Source organism: Scyliorhinus canicula, chromosome 16, assembly GCF_902713615.1.
Source record: "Scyliorhinus canicula chromosome 16, sScyCan1.1, whole genome shotgun sequence".
In the NCBI taxonomy this organism is placed as follows: Eukaryota; Metazoa; Chordata; class Chondrichthyes; order Carcharhiniformes; family Scyliorhinidae; genus Scyliorhinus; species Scyliorhinus canicula.
The window spans coordinates 140,909,207-140,929,331 of record NC_052161.1 but is presented as its reverse complement, the minus strand read 5'-3'; the positions used below and the strand labels follow the sequence as shown (position 1 = coordinate 140,929,331).

General features: G+C 42.7%; 1 protein-coding gene across 24 annotated transcripts in view; it reads left to right on the top strand.

The window, feature by feature from the left end:
* cdk11b (cyclin-dependent kinase 11B) overlaps positions 1 to 16,575 on the top strand; it is a 64,972-nt gene extending 48,397 nt beyond the window's left edge. For 18 of the 24 annotated variants that reach the window (XM_038773942.1, XM_038773930.1, XM_038773941.1 and 15 more), the window contains 8 exons: positions 4,264 to 4,385; positions 5,147 to 5,252; positions 6,818 to 6,939; positions 10,351 to 10,458; positions 11,204 to 11,320; positions 11,986 to 12,134; positions 13,192 to 13,381; positions 15,751 to 16,575. In XM_038773942.1, the coding sequence (XP_038629870.1) occupies positions 4,264 to 4,385; positions 5,147 to 5,252; positions 6,818 to 6,939; positions 10,351 to 10,458; positions 11,204 to 11,320; positions 11,986 to 12,134; positions 13,192 to 13,381; positions 15,751 to 15,843 (1,007 nt within the window). In that variant the 3' untranslated portion in view covers positions 15,844 to 16,575. The remainder of the gene's footprint in view (positions 1 to 4,263; positions 4,386 to 5,146; positions 5,253 to 6,817; positions 6,940 to 10,350; positions 10,459 to 11,203; positions 11,321 to 11,985; positions 12,135 to 13,191; positions 13,382 to 15,750) is intronic. The other 6 variants (XM_038773937.1, XM_038773946.1, XM_038773935.1 and 3 more) reach the window with 1 other exon arrangement.
* The last annotated feature ends 3,550 nt before the right edge of the window (positions 16,576 to 20,125 follow it).

Sequence of the window (20,125 nt, the reverse complement as noted above, 5' to 3'; positions counted from 1 at the left end):
AGATTAGGGAGGATGGTAAAAGAGGTGGAGGGGTGGCATTGTTAATTAGAGCTGCAGAAAGGCAGTTCGAGGGGGATCTGCCTACTGAGGTAATATGGGTTGAAGTCAGAAATAGGAAAGGAGCAGTCACCTTGTTGGGAGTTTTCCATAGGCCCCCCAATAGCAGCAGAGATGTGGAGGAACAGATTGGGAAACAGATTTTGGAAAGGTGCAGAAGTCACAGGGTAGTAGTCATGGGTGACTTCAACTTCCCAAACATTGAGTGGAAACTCTTTAGATCAAATAGTTTGGATGGGGTAGTGTTTGTGCAGTGTGTCCAGGAAGCTTTTCTAACACAGTATGTAGATTGTCCGACCAGAGGGGAGGCCATATTGGATTTAGTACTTGGTAATGAACCAGGGCAGGTGATAGATTTGTTAGTGGGGGAGTATTTTGGAGGTAGTGACCATAATTCTGTGACTTTCACTTTAGTTATGGAGAGGGATAGGTGCGTGCAACAGGGCAAGGTTTATAATTGGTGGAAGGGTAAATACAATGCTGTCAGACAAGAATTGAAGTGCAGAAGTTGGGAACATAGGCTGTCAGGGAAGGACACAAGTGAAAGGTGGAACTTGTTCAAGGAACAGGTACTGCGTGTCTTTTATATGTATGGCCCTGTCAGGCAGGGAAGAGATGGTCGAGTGAGGGAACCATGGTTGACAAGAGAGGTTGAATGTCTTGTTAAGATGTAGAAGGAGACTTATGTAAGGCTGAAGAAACAAGGTTCAGACAGGGCACTGGAGGGATACAAGATAGCCAGGAGGGAACTGAAGAAAGGGATTAGGAGAGCTAAGAGAGGGCATGAAAAATCTTTGGCAGGTAGAATCAAGGAAAACCCCAAGGCCTTTTACACATATGTGAGAAATATGAGAATGACTAGAGCGAGGGTAGGTCCGATTAAGGACAGTAGCGGGAGATTGTGTATTGAGTCTGAAGAGATAGGAGAGGTCTTGAACAAGTATTTTTCTTCAGTATTTACAAACGAGAGGGGCCATATTGTTGGAGAGAACAGTGTGAAACAGACTGATAAGCTCGAGGAGATACTTGTCAGGAAGGAAGATGTGATGCGTGTTTTGAAAAACTTGAGGATAGACAAGTCCCCCGGGCCTGACGGGACATATCCAAGGATTCTATGGGAAGCAAGAAATGAAATTGCAGAGCCGTTGGCAATGATCTTTTCGTCCTCGCTGTCAACAGGGGTGGTACCAGAGGATTGGAGAGTGGCGAATGTCGTGCCCCTGTTCAAAAAAGGGAATAGGGATAACCCTGGGAATTACAGGCCAGTTGGTCTTACTTCGGTGGTAGGCAAAGTAATGGAAAGGGTACTGAGGGATAGGATTTCTGAGCATCTGGAAAGACACTGCTCGATTAGCGATAGTCAGCACGGATTTGTGAGGGGTAGGTCTTGCCTTACAAGTCTTATTGACTTCTTTGAGGAGGTGACCAAGCATGTGGATGAAGGTAAAGCAGTGGATGTAGTGTACATGGATTTTAGTAAGGCATTTGATAAGGTTCCCCATTGTAGGCTTGTGCAGAAAGTAAGGAGGCATGGGATAGTGGGAACTTTGGCCAGTTGGATAACAAACTGGCTAACCGATAGAAGACAGAGAGTGGTGGTGGATGGCAAATATTCAGCCTAGAGCCCAGTTACCAGTGGCGTACCGCAGGGATCAGTTCTGGGTCCTCTGCTGTTTGTGATTTTCATTAACGACTTGGATGAGGGAGTTGAAGGGTGGGTCAGTAAATTTGCAGATGATACGAAGATTGGTGGAGTTGTGGATAGTGAGGAGGGCTGTTGTCGGCTTCAAAGAGATATAGATAGGATGCAGAGCTGGGCTGAGAAGTGGCAGATGGAGTTTAACCCTGACAAGTGTGAGGTTGTCCATTTTGGAAGGACAAATATGAATGCGGAATACAGGGTTAACGGTAGGGTTCTTGGCAATGTGGAGGAGCAGAGAGATCTTGGGGTCTATGTTCATAGATCTTTGAAAGTTGCCACTCAAGTGGATAGAGCTGTGAAGAAGGCCTATGGTGTGCTAGCGTTCATTAGCAGAGGGATTGAATTTAAGAGCCGTGAGGTGATGATGCAGCTGGACAAAACCTTGGTCAGGCCACATTTGGAGTACTGTGTGCAGTTCTGGTCGCCTCATTTTAGGAAGGCTGTGGAAACTTTGGAAAAGGTGCAAAGGAGATTTACCAGGATGTTGCCTGGAATGGAGAGTAGGTCATACGAGGAAAGGTTGAGGGTGCTAGGCCTTTTCTCATTAGAACGGAGAAGGATGAGGGGCGACTTGATAGAGGTTTATAAGATGATCAGGGGAATAGATAGAGGAGACAGTCAGATACTTTGTCCCCGGGTGGAACACACCATTACAAGGGGACATAAATTTAAGATAAATGGTGGAAGATATAGAGGGGATGTCAGAGGTAGGTTCTTTACCCAGAGACTAGTGGGGGCATGGAATGCACTGCCTGTGGAAGTAGTTGAGTCGGAAACGTTTGGGACCTTCAAGCGGCTATTGGATAGGTACATGGATTAGGGTAGAATAATGGAGTGTAGATTAACTTCTTCTTAAGGGCAGCACGGTAGCATTATGGATAGCACAATTGCTTAACAGCTCCAGGGTCCCAAGTTCGATTTCGACTTGGATCACTGTCTGTGCGGAGTCTGCACATCCTCCCCGTGTGTGCGTGGGTTTCCTCCGGGTGCTCCGGTTTCCTCCCACAGTCCAAAGATGTGCAGGTTGGGTGGATTGGCCATGAAAAATTGCCCTTAGTGTCCTAAATTCTATGATTAACCTAGGACAAAAGTTCAGCATAACATCGTGGGCCAAAGGGCCTGTTCTGTGCTGTATTTCTCTATCTCTATCATAACAATAGATAATGGTTTTACGGCCATGATTACTCGAGCCGGTGGTGGGTAGCCATGTACACCGGCTCGTCGTCTTTGGTCATTTTAGGGGGTGGTTAAGAGTCAACCGCATTGTATCCTGGCCTGCAGTCACTTATAGGCCAGGCTCAGTAAGAGGGGCTGAGAGCATTAGTGAAGCACATCTGGTAGTTCCATGATCACTATTAATGAGACCAGCATTTTATTCCAATTTTTAATTAATTAATTGAATTTACATTCCTCCAGATCCGTGGTGGAATTTAAATGTGTGTCTTCAAATCATCAACCCAGGCCTCTGGATTGCCCGTACAGTAACCACCATGCTATCCAACCTCCCTGATAATCATTGAATCAGTTGGGTTTTTACAGAAATCTGACTGCTGCTCAGCCACTTTTCCTGCCAAGTTTTTGCTTACAGGTTTTAAAAACTGAATTAAATTTCTCTAACTACTTTGATGGAATTTGAGCTTGTGCTGTGGTTATTGGTCCAGTAATATAACCTTTACACATGGGCATGGGCTAAGTTGTTGAAACCTATAGGCAGGATTTAACTGTGGTTTCAATATAGTTAAAGCTGGAGAAGGAGAGTTGAAGTGTCGGACAGAAACGTGCACAACGAGATTAATTTCTTCTGATGATTCAGCCTTTCCCTCTATTTTGGAGCATCTTGCATTATGTTTTGTGCAGTTTTGTTCACTTTTTGCATTTACTAGGTAGCTTCAGATGAAAGCACCGTCGTGGGCATCACTGTAGAGTAAATAAATCAAAGCAGCAGTATAGCGGAAGCACTGGGGAGATTTAGACTGATGCCATTGAGCACTGGGTGTCACTGCAGCAATTAATGAAGAATAACTATTGCCACATGGATTGAGCCTGACAGCTGACAGGCTGAGTCTGAACGAGCGTTTCTTTTGTACATGTGGATTCCAGCAACAGCCCCTGCCTTTACTGAAAAGCTAAGACTATCACATTTCCATTTCTCTGTAAGGGGCAACAATCAGGCATTCGCACAACTGACAGTCTGTTGTTCTGAATGTTTCACAAGGTGATAACCAAACTTGACTGTCACTCTCAAAAAAGGAACCGCACAATTCAAAACAAATGGAGTGAGCTTTCTGTTAAGTTATTGTTGGTGAAAGATAAGAACTCGGGCAATTTCCGGCCTTGCCTGATCTTAACCTTCCAGCCTTCTGGCTGTTTGTAGAATTCTAACTGTGCCTTTGTAAATGGCCCATACATACAAATGATGCCTCTATAATCACGGAATCATGAAAATGTTAGTCGATGTGATCTTAGTATTAATTTGTTTAGTGTGGGAATTTTGTTTGTTTCAGATGAAATAGTGGCTTTGAAACGATTAAAAATGGAAAAGGAGAAGGAAGGATTTCCGATTACGTCCCTACGGGAAATCAACACCATATTGAAAGCACAGCACCCAAACATTGTCACTGTTAGAGTAAGTAAACAATTAAATGTGTGTGGGAGAGATGTGAGTATACCCGGTAATTAGCTGGTGGTGCGTTAAATTTAGTTTACACAGGAATATTTCAGCAAAGATTGCACATTTTTCCCTTTCGATTTGATAGAATCTCTATAGTGCAGAAGGAGGTAATTCGGCCCATCAAATCTGCACCAGCCCTCTGAAAGAACACCCTTACCTAGACCCACTCCCCCACCCTATTCCCATAACCCTACCTAACCTGTACATCCAACCTGTACACCCCTGGGCACGGGCAATTTTATCATAGCTAATCCACCTAACCTGCACATCTTTGGACTGCGGGAGGAAACTGGAGAATCCGGAGGAAACCCACGCAGACACAGGAAGAACGTGCAAACTCCACACACTCACCCAAGGCCAGAATTGAATCCGGGTCCCTGCTGCTGTGAAGTAGCTGTGCTAACCACTGTGCCGCCCTTGATGAATTGAGTGTGAAGTGTTATATTTGATAACACTGGTTAAATGTTTATTATCCACTGGAATACAGTTGTGTGTGTGTGAGCAGTTGTGTGTGTGAGGGGGCTGCGGAGGGGGAATACAATTAAACTCTGTCAATTGAAAGGATTATAGATTATATCTAAAATTATGTTTTATGAGATTAGATGTTAATGTTGCCATTGCTGTGCTCTCCCATGAGCGGTGAGTGTGCTGTACCAGTGAGAGGTAATATTGTATATGAAAATAGATATTTATTGAATCATCTTTTATTTTTTCAGGAAATTGTTGTGGGAAGCAACATGGATAAGATATATATAGTTATGAACTACGTTGAGCATGATCTCAAGAGTTTAATGGAAACCATGAAACAACCATTCTTACCAGGTACAGTCATCTGTGATCATTACAAAATCAGAAATCTTCCACATTAAAACAATCAACGCTAATAAGATATTGTCAACAAAAGTTGCGGTTGACAAGGACTCGATTGCTTCCAGAGCCAAACACAAAGTGAACCCAAGTCGTGACATCGCAGGTTAAAGTACCAAATTTCCACTCCACCTTTTCGCAAGATAAATTTCCCACTTGTTGAGAAGTCACCTCATTATCACTGTGGCTGCAGGGAATCAGTAAATGTTCTTGTAACGTTAACTGATTATTCAGTACATTGTTTACAGTCACCAGCATGGAGTTGGAATCAAATTATCCTCATTTTTAAATTCTTCCAGCCTAATGAATTCTAAGCAAGGATAGCAAAGTTTGATAATATTCCGAACAGCTGTATTTTGGAGTGTTTTGTGAGGAGTTTGAGGATTAAGATCCACAGTAATGCTGTAATTCCAATCAGTTTAAATTCCCCCCTCTTCCCCTTTTTTGCCGTGACTTGTGTATTTGTGACATTTCATTAATAAGTATTTGTGATGATCATTCTTTTTAATAGGAAATACATTTTGTGTGGCTTTGAATGTCAGCACAATTACCATACAAGTTCAGCACTATGTTTGATATTGTGATGAGGACCCAGCTGTCAATAGCTGCACATCTTTCACCACAACACATGCCTCCAGTGCATTCATTTTGAATTTATAGACTGTAAAGTAATTACTGAATCTTGATAGTTGAATGCATTTTAGGAATGTGGGCTTTTATCAGCCAGTCAGATTGTTAGTGTTAAATATTGCATCTGCAAATGTGCTTTTAATGCTAGCATGCAGTATGTAACTTGGCCACTCTGTGGAACCATACTTCAGATTTTCAATCAGCCCCATGGAACTATTTTTGTCCTTAAAGTTGCTCACCCGCATGCTTTGTGCAAATAATTAATTATTGGAATGTGGGTAACACTGTCAGTGTATTTTCCTTCCAACCCTAAATATGGGAGTACAGCCCAGTCATATGCGTCAGTCTGGGTGGGGGTAGCATGAAGGATGTTAGTGGATATCTATTGCCACCAGCAACTTTCATTTCCATTTTTGGTGCTAGCCTACATATTGCTCGATTTATTACCTTAATTTTTATAAGTTGTTTGAAGAGAGCTCTGGCTCATCAACATCAGAACAGAGCACAGCAACAAGAGTGGAATGAAGGAAGGTTGTGGAGCAATAAACCTGGCATTGTACTGAAGCAAATTCCGTCTGTGCACAATGTTGCCAAAGGAGCCACGTGCAAGTGAGGAAAACTGAAGGCTAAAGGGTCGAGTCTTGGAACAGAACCATTGTGATTGTGCAACAGGAAACTATTACAGGATGTTTGGCTATAATGGATAAGTTGGGCTGTGATAGTGATAATACATTATCACAGAGGATGGGATTTGTTCAGTGGTCATTAAGCAGTTGCAGAAAGGTTGAGGAGGGCAAACACACATCGCAGTATTGCTGACTTTAACTGGGTTGTAGGCGATGGAGCCACTTAAATTTGAAAACTTACAAATCTTTAAAATCCGTTTCCAGGGGAAGTTAAAACACTTATGATACAACTTCTAAAAGGTGTTCGACATCTTCATGATAACTGGATTTTGCACCGGGACTTAAAGACATCTAATCTCCTCCTCAGCCATTCGGGAATCCTTAAGGTCAGTCCTGTTGGAGTGGGATGGTAGATATCACTGACGTGTTTCCATTTTAACAGGATGATGCTCTAAGTCTCTCTTCCTCTGAAACCAATGTGTTTGTGATCACCATGTTCAGAGTGTATATATTATTCATTATAAACGCATATTTCTGGTTTAGCGGTTTCTTTTTTCAGTCCTAAATTGTGCATTATATAGTCTGCAATGCTGTCTCTGTATTTCATTAGTTCTTATCTGGATACGTTCGAGGTGATGCACTTGGGCAGGACAAACCAGGCAAGGGACTATATGATAAACGGCAAGTCAGTGGGCAGCTCTGAGGTTCAGAGGGACCTTGGTGTGCATGTACACCGGTCCCTTAAGGTAGCAGAGCAGGTGGACACAGTGATTAAGAAGGCAAATGGTACACATATATGATGGGCAGCACAGTTGCATGGTGCTTAGAATTATGGCTTCATAGCACTAGGGTCCCGGGTTTGATTCCCGGCTTGGGTCACTGTCTGCACGCTGTCTGCACATTCTCCCCGTGTCTGGGTGGGTTTCCTCCAGGTGCTCCGGTTTCCTCCCACAAGTCCCGAAAGACGTGCTGTTAGGTAATTTGGACATTCTGAATTCTCCCTCAGTGTACCCGAACAGGCGCCGGAATGTGGCGACTAGGGGATTTTCACAGTAACTTCATTGCAGTGTTAATGTAAGCCTACTTGTGACAATAATAGATTATTATTATTATATTCTCCCCGTGTCTGTGTGGGTCTCACCGACAGAAACCAAAGATGCCTTGCTGGATTGGCTGCGCTAAATTGCCCCTTAATTGAAAAATATAGAATTGGGTACTCGGAGGAGATTTACTAGGATGTTGCCTGGGCTGGAGAGTTTTAGTTATGAAGAGAGATTGGATAGACTGGGAAAGTTTTCCTTGGAGCAGAGGGGACTGAGGGGGGGACATGATTGAGATGTATAAAATTATGAGGGGCATAGATAGACAGGAATAAACCATTCCCCTTGGCGGAGGGGTCAATGACCAGGGGGCAGAGATTTAAGGTAAGGGGCAGGAGGTTTAGAGGGGATGTGAGGAAAAACCTTTTCACCCAGAGGGTGGTGGGAGTCTGGAACTCGCTGGGTGATGGAGGCAGAGACCCTCAGAACATTTAAGAAGTATTTGGATGTGCAGTTGTGATGCCACGGCAGACAAGTGCTGGGAAACGGGATTAGAATAGTTAGGTTGTTTTTGACTGGCGCAGGCACGATGGGCTGTAGGGCCCTTTCTGTGCTGTAGACCTCTCTCACTCTATTCCTTGTTTAGTTAGTGTTTTTTCTCATTTCCCTCGCTGTGCAGGTTCTGCACCATTCCTTACTGTAAGGCAACAAATAACCTGCTCCCAGCCACGTTCCTAGGCTGGTTTCCGTTTTGATTCGGGTGTTGCTGCATGAGACTGGCTAAGAATGACTGAAAAGATAATATGTTCAATCCCTTTTCCTCCCACTTGTTTCAAATCTCTCTTCCTCTGCTTGTTGCTTTTTGTAATGTTAACGCCAAGAATGGGATCAGATGCAGAATTGTTCTGACTTCTTGCTGTACTATTGGTATCAAACTAACAACTAATTGCTGATGCACTTTCTAACCGGGTACAAGTTGGCATATCTAATGTGCATTCATTGTTCAATTATAGATTGCATCAGTGGTAAATGACTTTTAAAGCAAGTGGTAAAGATTTTCAATATCAGCAAATTCAGTGTTTTTTTTAAATATTTGTTATTCTCCTTTTTCACATTTTCTCCCAAATTTGCACCCACCCAACAATAAATAATAAACAATAATCAGTAATGAATGTAATGTCAATCCCAACATCAATAACAACGATCCCATCCTCCCATCAAACCCCCAAACAGCAGCCTCCATGTTCACGTAAACAAATGACAAAAAGGAATCAAAATCACCAATACTCACCATTTACACATACAGTCGCCCCCGTAGCTAATGTTCGATGTTATCCAGTTCTTGAAAGTGCATAATGAATAACGCCCATGAAATGTAGAACCCCTCCATCCTTCCCCTCAGTTCAAACTTAACCTTCTCAAGAGTCAAGAATTCCAGCAGGTCCCCCCGCCACGCCAGGGCACAGGGTGGAGAGGTTGCTCTCCATCCCAGCAGGATCCGCCTTCGGGCGATCAACGAGGTGAAGGCTACCACATCAGCCTCCGCACCCGTTTCCACCCCTGGCTGATCCCACATCCCGAATATGGCTTCCCGAGGGCCCGGGTCCAGTTTCACATGCACCACTTTAGAGATTACTCTAAAAACCTCCTTCCCCTACGGCATTGAGGACCTGGGTTCAAATCCCAGCCCTGGGTCACTGTCCACGTGGAGTTTGCATATTCTCCCCGTGTCTGCGTGGGTTTCACCCCCACAACCCAAAGATGTGCCGAATAGATAGATTGGCCACTTTAAAGTGCCCCTTAATTGAAAAAAATAATTGGGTACTCTAAAATAAAAAAAACACGTCCTTCCAGTAATCCTCCAGCTTTGGACAGGACCAAAATATATGAACATGATTTATGCCCCTCCCCCACAACAATCACATACATCTTTACCCCCTCAAAGAGCCGACTCATCCTCGCCCTTGTGAGGTGTGCTCGATATACCACCTTCAGCTGTATCAGCCCCAACCTCGTGCACGAGGTGGAGGCATTCACCCTCCAGAGCACCTCACACCAGAACCCCTCCATCCCCTCTTCCTCCCACTTTGCTTTGATCCCTTCCAGTGGTGCCTTCTCCTCTTCCAAAATAGCCCCGTAAACTGCCCACACTACCCCCTTCTCCAGTCCTCCTGTCGCCAGCACCCCCTCCAGCAATGTGGAGGCGGCTCCACCGGGAAGCTCTGTATTTCCTTTCTGGCAAAATCTCGACCTGCATGTATCTAAACATTTCCCCCTGCACCAGCCCATACTTCGCTCCGAGCTTCTTCAATCCTGCAAACCGATCCCCAAGAAACAAATCTTTTAGTGTCTTAATCCCTTTCTCCCATTTCTGAAAATTTCTGTCCCACTTCCCTGGCTCAAATCTGTGGTTCCCGCAAATCGGCATTTCCCTTGGAAGTGTTGCTGAAACTGCCTCCAAATTCTCAATGAAGCTATTACTATCGGACTCCCTGAGTATTTCCCTGGGTCCATCAGGAGCGGCGCTGTTGCTAGCGCCTTCAATCCCGACCCCCTACACAAACTCTCCTCCATTCTGACCCACTGGGAATCATCAGCAAATTCAATGTTGATGACTCCGCAAGAGATAGTCTATGCTGAGCAGTGTTCCCTTTGAAGTACTTAATGTTTGTAGAATATTAAAAGATGTTCCTGAGTTGTTTTGGTAATGGATGCCAACTTGCCTGAGTAAAACACATTTTACTAAATGTTCTCTAGATTGGCGACTTTGGGCTTGCTCGAGAGTATGGCTCCCCATTGAAGTCTTACACGCCAGTGGTTGTAACTCTCTGGTATCGAACCCCTGAGCTACTACTTGGTGCAAAGGTTAGTGATCTGAGCCTGGCAGTGAGGTGGGTAATCGCTTTGGAAATTGAAAAGAACTCTTTGCAACAGTATCTGTGCTTTTGATTTGATTCTGCAGATCAACATGAAGATACTAATTGTCTTTTTGCAACCAATTTACTGCAGTATCTATTATGATATTGTACTGTATCTTGCCAGTGTTCTGGTGTCTTTTCCAATCAATTATTTATGTTTCCATTAACGCTATAGAAGTAGTGCATCGTGAAACACAGGTTTAAAATAGTGTTTTGGTACCAGACCCACCCTTCAAACAAATGCACTTGTTTGATTAAAGTTTATATTGTAATGTGTGGCTGGTTCGTTTCAGTAGAAATGGAATGTCTGCCATTAATTCAAGATGAATGTGGAACATATTTTGCGATAGAATCAGTGAATAACAATTGAGTCACTGCAGCAATTGTGGACAATCTGATTTACTAGGACATATTTTAAATGATGCCTATCTATCTCACTGTGTTGCGGAATCAGAGGATTGGTGTTTAATTTGGGGGGAATTCACGAGGGAGAATATTGGGCCTGGCCTTGCTAGTACCCCTACACAAAGGTAGCAAATTTGCATATTTAAATATGTATCTAATTATCTCCACCTACCCTGATGAGGAAGGACTATTTTGATTTTTTGTGTAGGATCACTGGAAAGTTTCTTTTTGAAAATAGATGTATGAAAACAGTGCTGCTGGCATCTTACTGTTTGTTTTCTTTGTAGGAATACTCAACTGCGATTGATCTCTGGTCTGTGGGCTGCATCTTTGCTGAGTTTCTAACTCAGAAGCCTCTGTTTCCAGGGAAATCAGAAATCGATCAGATTAACAAAATTTTTAAGGTTTGTGACCTTATTAAAACAGGTATCCGACATGATTTTGTTCAGACATGAGGCCAGCGCCTGTACCGTTCACTTTCTGCTCTCTGCTAATCACCATAGTTCCTGCAATGCGGCTTTTCTCAAACCTGCCTTTTTGGTGGGTTTCCAATAATAATACAAGAGAAAAAATCCCAAGCACATTCCCTCGACAGTTCTAAAGATAAAGCTGGTGCCTGCCTCAGGGGGCTCATTCTCTCCACCTTTCACTTCAACACACGCACTTTAAATTTTACTAATTGTGCACTATTTCTAAACTCACAAAAAGGTATGCAATTGCCTGACCAATGCAGTGTGTGGGTGTTCTTGCACATTGGCATCTGTCACAAAAGGTCATTGGACCCATCAGCTCCATTAGTGCTATTTCTACATTGAATGCTGACCTTTCTGCCCCCCTCTTCTGCCTTGTGGATCATCAACCCCATAAAACTTGATAAAAAGACTAACCTCTTAGCCCTAGATTCCAGTTGATAGATGGACTGATAGTCTAAACTGGGTTGGTTTATGATTTTCTTTGTAGACACACTGCTGCATCTGCATATGCAGATTTGCTAAAAGTGTAAGCTTGAATTCAAAAAGCAACTCGCTCTGATTACACTAAATTGAGCTGTAATTATTTTCTCCTCCAGGAGTTGGGCACACCCAGTGAGAAGATCTGGCCAGGTTATAATGAGCTTCCTGCAGTGAAGAAAATGACCTTTACCGAATATCCATTCAACAACCTCCGTAAGAGATTCGGGGCCCTTTTATCCGATCAAGGATTTGACCTCATGAACAAGTAAGTGTAGGGGTTCAGTCTGCTTTGTGTTGTTTTGCTTAACTCCAATTTACGGTATTCGAGACGCGAGGTTTTGTTGTCGGGTAGGATTAAGTTTGGTTACTGGTTGTTGAACCTGGGTGCACAGTTCTTTTGGTCTTTCAACCCCTGGGTTCAATCAATCCAGAATGATTGAATGAATTTGTCTTCAGACCTCCTGGTGGTAAGGGCCCCAAATAAAATTGAATTGGGTTTTCTAAGCCCAGTTAATAATGGACGCATCCCGCTGCCCATCATTTGACACTAGAATAGCAATTCTTAAATTGTGTAAAAATAGTTTGTGCAGGTGCAGGCAAAATTCTCACTGGTATGTGACTTTAGACACCAGCCTGTCTGACCTTTCCTGTGAATTTGATCCATAGAGTTCAGACACCTGTCATTTCTCGCTGAGTCCCACACGGATGTGCCATTAGCCTGTGATCTTTTTTTTAAAAAAGACCTGTTCCTTCGTCTTACTCATAATCATTCTGGGTCACCTAATCACGACTTCATAATTCATGTTTTATTTGAACAGATTACTGCCCTCCAGTTAAGATTGCTACCTGTTTAATCTAAATGGCAAAAGTGTTCTGTTCTCCAGCTTTCTCCAAAAACCACAAGAGCTTAAAATTGTAAGAAGATTTTTGAAATTGAAAAGTAAATTAAACACCATTGGTATGGAAAAGTGTGAAGCAAATGATGTAAATTGGGAGGTACTGATTTGGTGATAACAATCTTGAACTTTAATAGGTTGCAACTTGTATGAGCTTCTACAAGTTAAATCCTCTCCATCATTACTGTTTAAGTCTAAAGTTTGAACAAGTTTTGAAACTCGCGAAGATAAACACAATTTGCGAATACTGTTGACAATGATTTTTATTTCATTTCAAATAATTTGCTGGTGACAAAAGCAGTATTTTGTTCTTGCTGTGGAATATCTTTATGCAGCTACTTAAAAGATTTTTTTGAAAAGTGCAGATATTTACAAAGTTAACAGACCCTCTGCAAGCTGTCACAATTCTTTCTCTTTTTGAAACAGATTTTTGACTTACTGTCCTGCCAAAAGAATTACGGCTGAAGAAGCTTTGAAACATGAATATTTCAGGGAGACACCACTCCCTATTGAATCAGCCATGTTCCCAACTTGGCCTGCCAAGAGTGAGCAGCAAAGAGTTAAACGTGGAACTAGTCCTCGACCCCCTGAAGGTGGACTTGGCTATAGTCAATTGGTAAGTTTTTTTTTTATGCGCAGCTGGTATTTATACAAGGATTTTATAGTGGGGAGACGGTGGCGTAGTGGTATTGTGACTGGATTAGTAAACCAGAGACCCAGAGTACTCTGGGGACCCGGGTTCAAATCCCACCACTGCAGATGGTGAAATTTGAATTCAGTAAAAATCTGGAACCAATGTTGATTGTGGTAAAAACCCATCTAATTCACCAATGTCCTTTTAGGGAAATAAATCTGCCGTCCTTACCTGGGTTGGCCTAAACATGACTCCAGATCCACAGCAATGGGATTAACTGCCCCATCAAGGACAATTAGGGATGGACAATAAATGCTGGTCCAGCCAGCGACGTCCACGTCACATGAACGAATTTTTAAAAAATGTTAACACTGAAAACCGCTTCACCACAGAGTAACTGGTTGTAGCCATTGTAGGAAAGGTGGGTGGAAGCTTCATCTAAAAAAAATGCATCATTTTAAAGCCACAAACTAGGAAGCTGGGAGGGTTGAGGGAGAATGGTCCAAAGGGCCACCAATGGTGAGAAGTGACTGGAAGCCTGAATTGGGAACCATGTGCAAAGAGTGAACAACAAACAACTAAATGTGGATCCACTTCTTGTGAGGAAAGAAGGTGGTGGTGGGGAGAGGATTGTAAATTGGGACGAGGATTTTAACCGCGATACATTGAATTGCGTTACAGGGAGCCATGGACAGAGGAATGGATAAACAGGACTTGATGAAGTACAGGAAGGGATTAGTGGAGTCCTGGGTGGGGTTGAGTGTAAATGTTTATGAGACGGAAGTCTGTAAGCAGAGTGTTCGAGAAACTTAAGTCTGTTGGAAAAGATCTGTAATGTTTTAAAATGATGATCCAATAAGCCTGTTCCTTTGTGTTGATCTCCTTTCCATCAATCCTAAATTTCTTTCTTTTTCAAACATATTTACACTTCAGTAGGGCAGCAAGGTGGCGCAGTGGGTTAGCCCTGCTGCCTCACGGCGCCGAGGTCCCATGCTCGATCCCGGCTCTTGGTCACTGTCCGTGTGGAGTTTGCACATTCTCCACGTGTTTGCGTAGGTTTTGCCCCCACAACCCAAAGATGTGCAGGGTAGGTGGATTGGCCATTCTAAATTGCCCCTTAATTGGAAGAAAAATGAATTGGGTACTCTAAATTTATTTATTTTTTAAAAAAAAATATTTACACTTCAGTAACCCCGTAATCACTGACTTACAAAGTATACTGTAGGGAAGATTATTCTTTAATGTATGTGTTTTGTGCGATACTACCTCAGAACACTCCCGTGCTGTTAATGTTACAAACATGGTGTTTTCTTCACCATTCAAGTGAGAACAGTCCTAAATTGTGCTTCACTAAAATCATTTTGTGTGATGTGGAGATGCCGGCGTTGGACTGGGGTGAGCACAGTAAGAAGTCTTACAACATCCGGATTCACCAGAGGAAGGAGCAGTGCTCCGAAAGCTAGTGTTTGAAATAAACATGTTGGACTTTAACCTGGTGTTGTATCATTTTGTGTGAAATATCTCCCTGGTGCCACTATTTATCCTTCGTTACTAATATTTTTACCACAACAATTGTTGAATATAATAAATGATCTGACACAGTGAAAATAGTTTTTCTCTTGTATCTGTAACCAATGACACCACGAGGACTGGGCGATTGAGGAAATAGTTCTGACATCACAGGCTGCAGTACAATGATAGTTCATTCATTATGTTCTGCAGTCTGATTTTTTTTTTAAATGACAAACTGGTTTTTGCCACTTAATTCAACACAATAGGCTGGATTTGATAACCTGCCAGGCCGAGCCTCTGTATTGAGTACTTTGCAGCTACTGCTAATTCCACTGCGGATGGGAGTTCTTGCTCATTAGGTGCACGGAAATCTGCAAAGTCAATGCTATTTTTCCCAGGGCAGAAGAGTCAGTTACATGGGGACATAGGTTTACAGTGCGAGGGGCAAAGTTTAGAGAAGGTGGGTGAGAGAAGTTTTTTTTCCACAGAGGGTAGTGGGTGCCTGGAACTCGCTGCCGGAGGAGGTGGTGGAAGCAGGGACCATAGTGACGTTTAAGGGGCGTCTTGACAAATATATGAATAGGATGGGAATAGAGGGCTATGGACCCTGGAAGTGTAGCATGATTTAGGTTGGATGGGCAGCATGATCGGTACAGGCTGGGAGGGCCGAAGGGCCTGTTCCTGTGCTGTACTTTTCTTTGTTCTTTGATATCTGGTTTCCCTGACCTGACTGGGGAATAAACAAAAAAGACACAGGGTGAGAAAGGAAAGAAATGAAACGAGTGCTTTGTAAACAGCTTTATTTTGTCGGTTTATTTACAATCTCTTTCCTTTTACAGGGCGATGATGATTTGAAAGACACTGGCTTCCATCTAACAACCACAAACCAGGGAGCCTCTGCTGCCGGTCCTGGTTTCAGCCTCAAGTTCTAATGCACTGACGTTTTATTTAAAGATCAGGATGAAAGACAATTCAGCAGCTAAAGGATGCCGTTTCTATTTAGCATCTTAAAACTCTGCTTTCTAGCGGACAGTGTGCTGTGTTCCAATACAGCATCGCAGGTCAGCAGGCTTCAACGTCAAATTTTTTTAAGCTTTTAAATATTCATATGTAAAATAATTGAATCAAGTCATTTGCAATGTGAAGAATAATTGGTCAACTCGACTGGTTAAAGTGGAATATTTTGTGTACATGTAGAGTTTTGGTAAATTTAAAAATAAAGTCCAATAAAAGTTTTACTTTGGTGCATTAGATTATGAACGGAATATAGATTTCAACTGGAGAATAGAAAGGGTTATTTTTTTCAATATATGAATCCATTCTACGTGGATGGTAGAGGAATGTTATGCAGCGATTTTCTTTCAGAAAGCTTTGCACACTGAACTAAACGCCCGTGTGAAAAGTCCACATTGGGGATGGATGAGATTCAGGATTTTGATGGCGAACCTGGGCTATCGGAACAAAAGCTGTAACAGAGCCAACATGGTTTAAATGTGATATGGACAGTCATAATCGTTTTAATTTTGCAAAGCACATTGTGGAAGGTGTTAATAATTTGCACAGACATTGATGTACCATGTAGAGTGGCCTTAAATGCAAAATGTCTGTATTTTTCCATGGGGTTATCTATTTTACAAGACATTTAAAACCAAAATCTGAACACTGGTCTTGTTCTGATATGATAATGTTTTGTTCTGACTATACAGCTCGTTTTCAATAGAATTAAATTGCAAATCAAACATTCCTGAATAATGTTTGTAAAGGTAGGTTTTGCACTTGGCCCAATTACTGTATTCTCAAGTTATTCTAAAGATGTATGCACATTGGATTGAACAAGAGGAGAGAACCAAATCAGCGATCAACATCAATAATGGGTGATATGCAAAGACAAGATGACATTGGTATAGTGAAAAATAGAAGATCTCTTTAAGTGTATCGGGACCGTTAGGAAGGGGCACCGGATTGTTACCAGTGCCTTAAGAACTAATTATTTATCACCCTTTCCGCTGAAAGGGGAGTTTGAGAATTGAGAACACGGGGGAGGTAGTAGACAAAAACTTTTCACTTGGAAGCTGAAGATGAACAAATTTCTTGACAACCACTAATTGCAATGAGGTTGTGACGCCAGACCCTAACCAATATTTTTCAAAGCTCGTTACAACATTCAATGCTTGTGTCTCATTGGATTGGAAAATGTTATCCATCTTTAAAAATGGGAATGTGATGAACCAGTTAGATCTCCATGTCTGATGGAGTCCAAAGATGTGCAGGGGAGGTGTGGTTATGGGAATAGGGTGGGAGGGCCTAGGTAGGGTCAGTGCAGACTCGATGGACCAAATGGCCTCCTTCTGCACCAGGAATTCTATGAAAGAACAATAGATGTCAAGGACTAGGATTAAGGTAGTAAATGAACCTTGTTAGACCCATAAAAGGGTGAAATGAAAGCTAATTTCAGTGCCCACATCAACACTATCCAGGAACGATGCTCTACACTATTAGGTTGAGCCATTTTCAGGCACAGGTGGTGCTTATTCAACACGAGCTTTACGATGCTCGCAAGGGAGCCCCTCACGTCACTGTGGAAATTAACACAAAAATAACATCTGGTTTATTGCCCTCCTGTAATGACAGTTAGATAATCTACTGGTGACTATTTAATTCATGTCCAGTTTCCAATAATTAAATAATAGACGGGACAGGACAATAGTGATTCTTCCTCCTGAATTCACTCGTAAAACAATTCTGGAATCTCATGGATTGATGGGTGACCTTGTTTGACCAACTTTCTCACTTTCGCCCTCTGTACATGTGAAATGGAACCAAAAATCATCAGATCAAAGATAACGTGCCACCTATTACTAAACAGCTGAAATTGCCTATGGCTGATAACGGCCGTACGACTTCTCATTAAAAAAATACAAGAAACACCCAATAATTTAGGAGATGAAACTGTTGACAGCTGAGGAAATTTATGTCCGAAACAAGATGTCCTACAGCTGCCAACAGGCTGAACACGAATCGGGCTCTCGCTGCTTAACCTGAACCCTGGATAGCGAATCGGGCTCTCGCTGCTTAACCTGAACCCTGGATATCTAATCGGGCTCTTGCTGCTTAACCTGAACCCTGGATATCTAATCGGGCTCTTGCTGCTTAACCTGAACCCTGGATATCTAATCGGGCTCTTGCTGCTTAACCTGAACCCTGGATATCTAATCGGGCTCTTGCTGCTTAACCTGAACCCTGGATATCTAATCGGGCTCTTGCTGCTTAACCTGAACCCTGGATATCTAATCGGGCTCTTGCTGCTTAACCTGAACCCTGGATATCTAATCGGGCTCTTGCTGCTTAACCTGAACCCTGGATATCTAATCGGGCTCTTGCTGCTTAACCTGAACCCTGGATATCTAATCGGGCTCTTGCTGCTTAACCTGAACCCTGGATATCTAATCGGGCTCTTGCTGCTTAACCTGAACCCTGGATATCTAATCGGGCTCTTGCTGCTTAACCTGAACCCTGGATATCTAATCGGGCTCTTGCTGCTTAACCTGAACCCTGGATATCTAATCGGGCTCTTGCTGCTGAACCTGAACCCTGGATATCTAATCGGGCTCTTGCTGCTTAACCTGAACCCTGGATATCTAATCGGGCTCTTGCTGCTGAACCTGAACCCTGGATATCTAATCGGGCTCTTGCTGCTGAACCTGAACCCTGGATATCTAATCGGGCTCTTGCTGCTGAACCTGAACCCTGGATATCTAATCGGGCTCTTGCTGCTGAACCTGAACCCTGGATATCTAATCGGGCTCTTGCTGCTGAACCTGAACCCTGGATATCTAATCGGGCTCTTGCTGCTGAACCTGAACCCTGGATATCTAATCGGGCTCTTGCTGCTGAACCTGAACCCTGGATATCTAATCGGGCTCTTGCTGCTGAACCTGAACCCTGGATATCTAATCGGGCTCTTGCTGCTGAACCTGAACCCTGGATATCTAATCGGGCTCTTGCTGCTTAACCTGAACCCTGGATATCCCTGAATTTGTTCTCTAAGCAGAAGTATTTTTCTCCCGAGATATTCATTGGGAGGTTTGTAATTCTTGAACCTCACTGCATCAGTTCTATGAATATTTTCTGCATGACCTGCCCGTTGAAATTGGTCAATATTAAGGAATAGAGAACCTAACTGCAAATTGGTGCAGAGCTTAGAGCCCAACTTTTGTGGAAATTTAGACTGCTGTCATCATGGCTGTGTGCAGAGCAGCTTGTCTTTATCTTCATTTTCTGCCCCACACACACACAAACGGTCAATTTAGTCTTGCTCAAGTAAGATGGATAATCAAATTCTCACCCAAAATGTCATTAATATTGAAAAAAAAATCAAAGCATAATTTTAAAAATGAACATTTTACCAAAACATGCAACAAGACCACGCCTGGTTTTTTTTAAGTTTAAAACTTTCATGAGATTTGCTTCAACCCATTCCAGATGGACTTAAAAAGCACAACGCTGGCCCATCAAGAAGTGCTGCTTGAATATTTTTCTATCCATTCTGGGGTGTTAATGAGGACTTTGTATGAAATTTGCTATAACTCCACTACCACATATAACAACTGAGGAATCAGCTGCAAGCCACGTCCAATTTGCTGGGTCCCCACATCAAGAAGAAAATTTATCGCAATGGGCTCAAGGGACTTCCAACATAAATTTCAGGTGAGATGTATCTCCAGACCAGAACACAATGATTTAGTTGATTTGACTCACAGGCTGGGGAGGCTCCAGAAGCAGACATCATCATTTTTAATTGTTGCTTTGTCACAATCTAGTATCTGACACTCTCCCACTGATTGTTCAATTCCATCAGAACTAGCCAGCTGAACTAATGACACAACCTACTGCTGAGCTCATTGAAAAAATGTTAAATTTAGGATTCTTGGAACAAGGACACACGATAAAACAGCAACTCATTGACCCGAACATGATAATGATTATGTCTCAATGGCAGCTCTGGAACTAATACATTCTGTTATGTTGCATTGGCAGCGAGACATTATAATTATCTTTATCGTCACATTAACACTGCAATGAAGTTACTGTGAAAAGCCCCTAGTCGCCACATTCCAGCACCTGTTCGGGTACACAGAGGGAGAATTCAGAATGTCCAATTCACCTAACAGCACGTCTTTCGGGACTTGTTGGAGGAAACTCACGCAGACACAC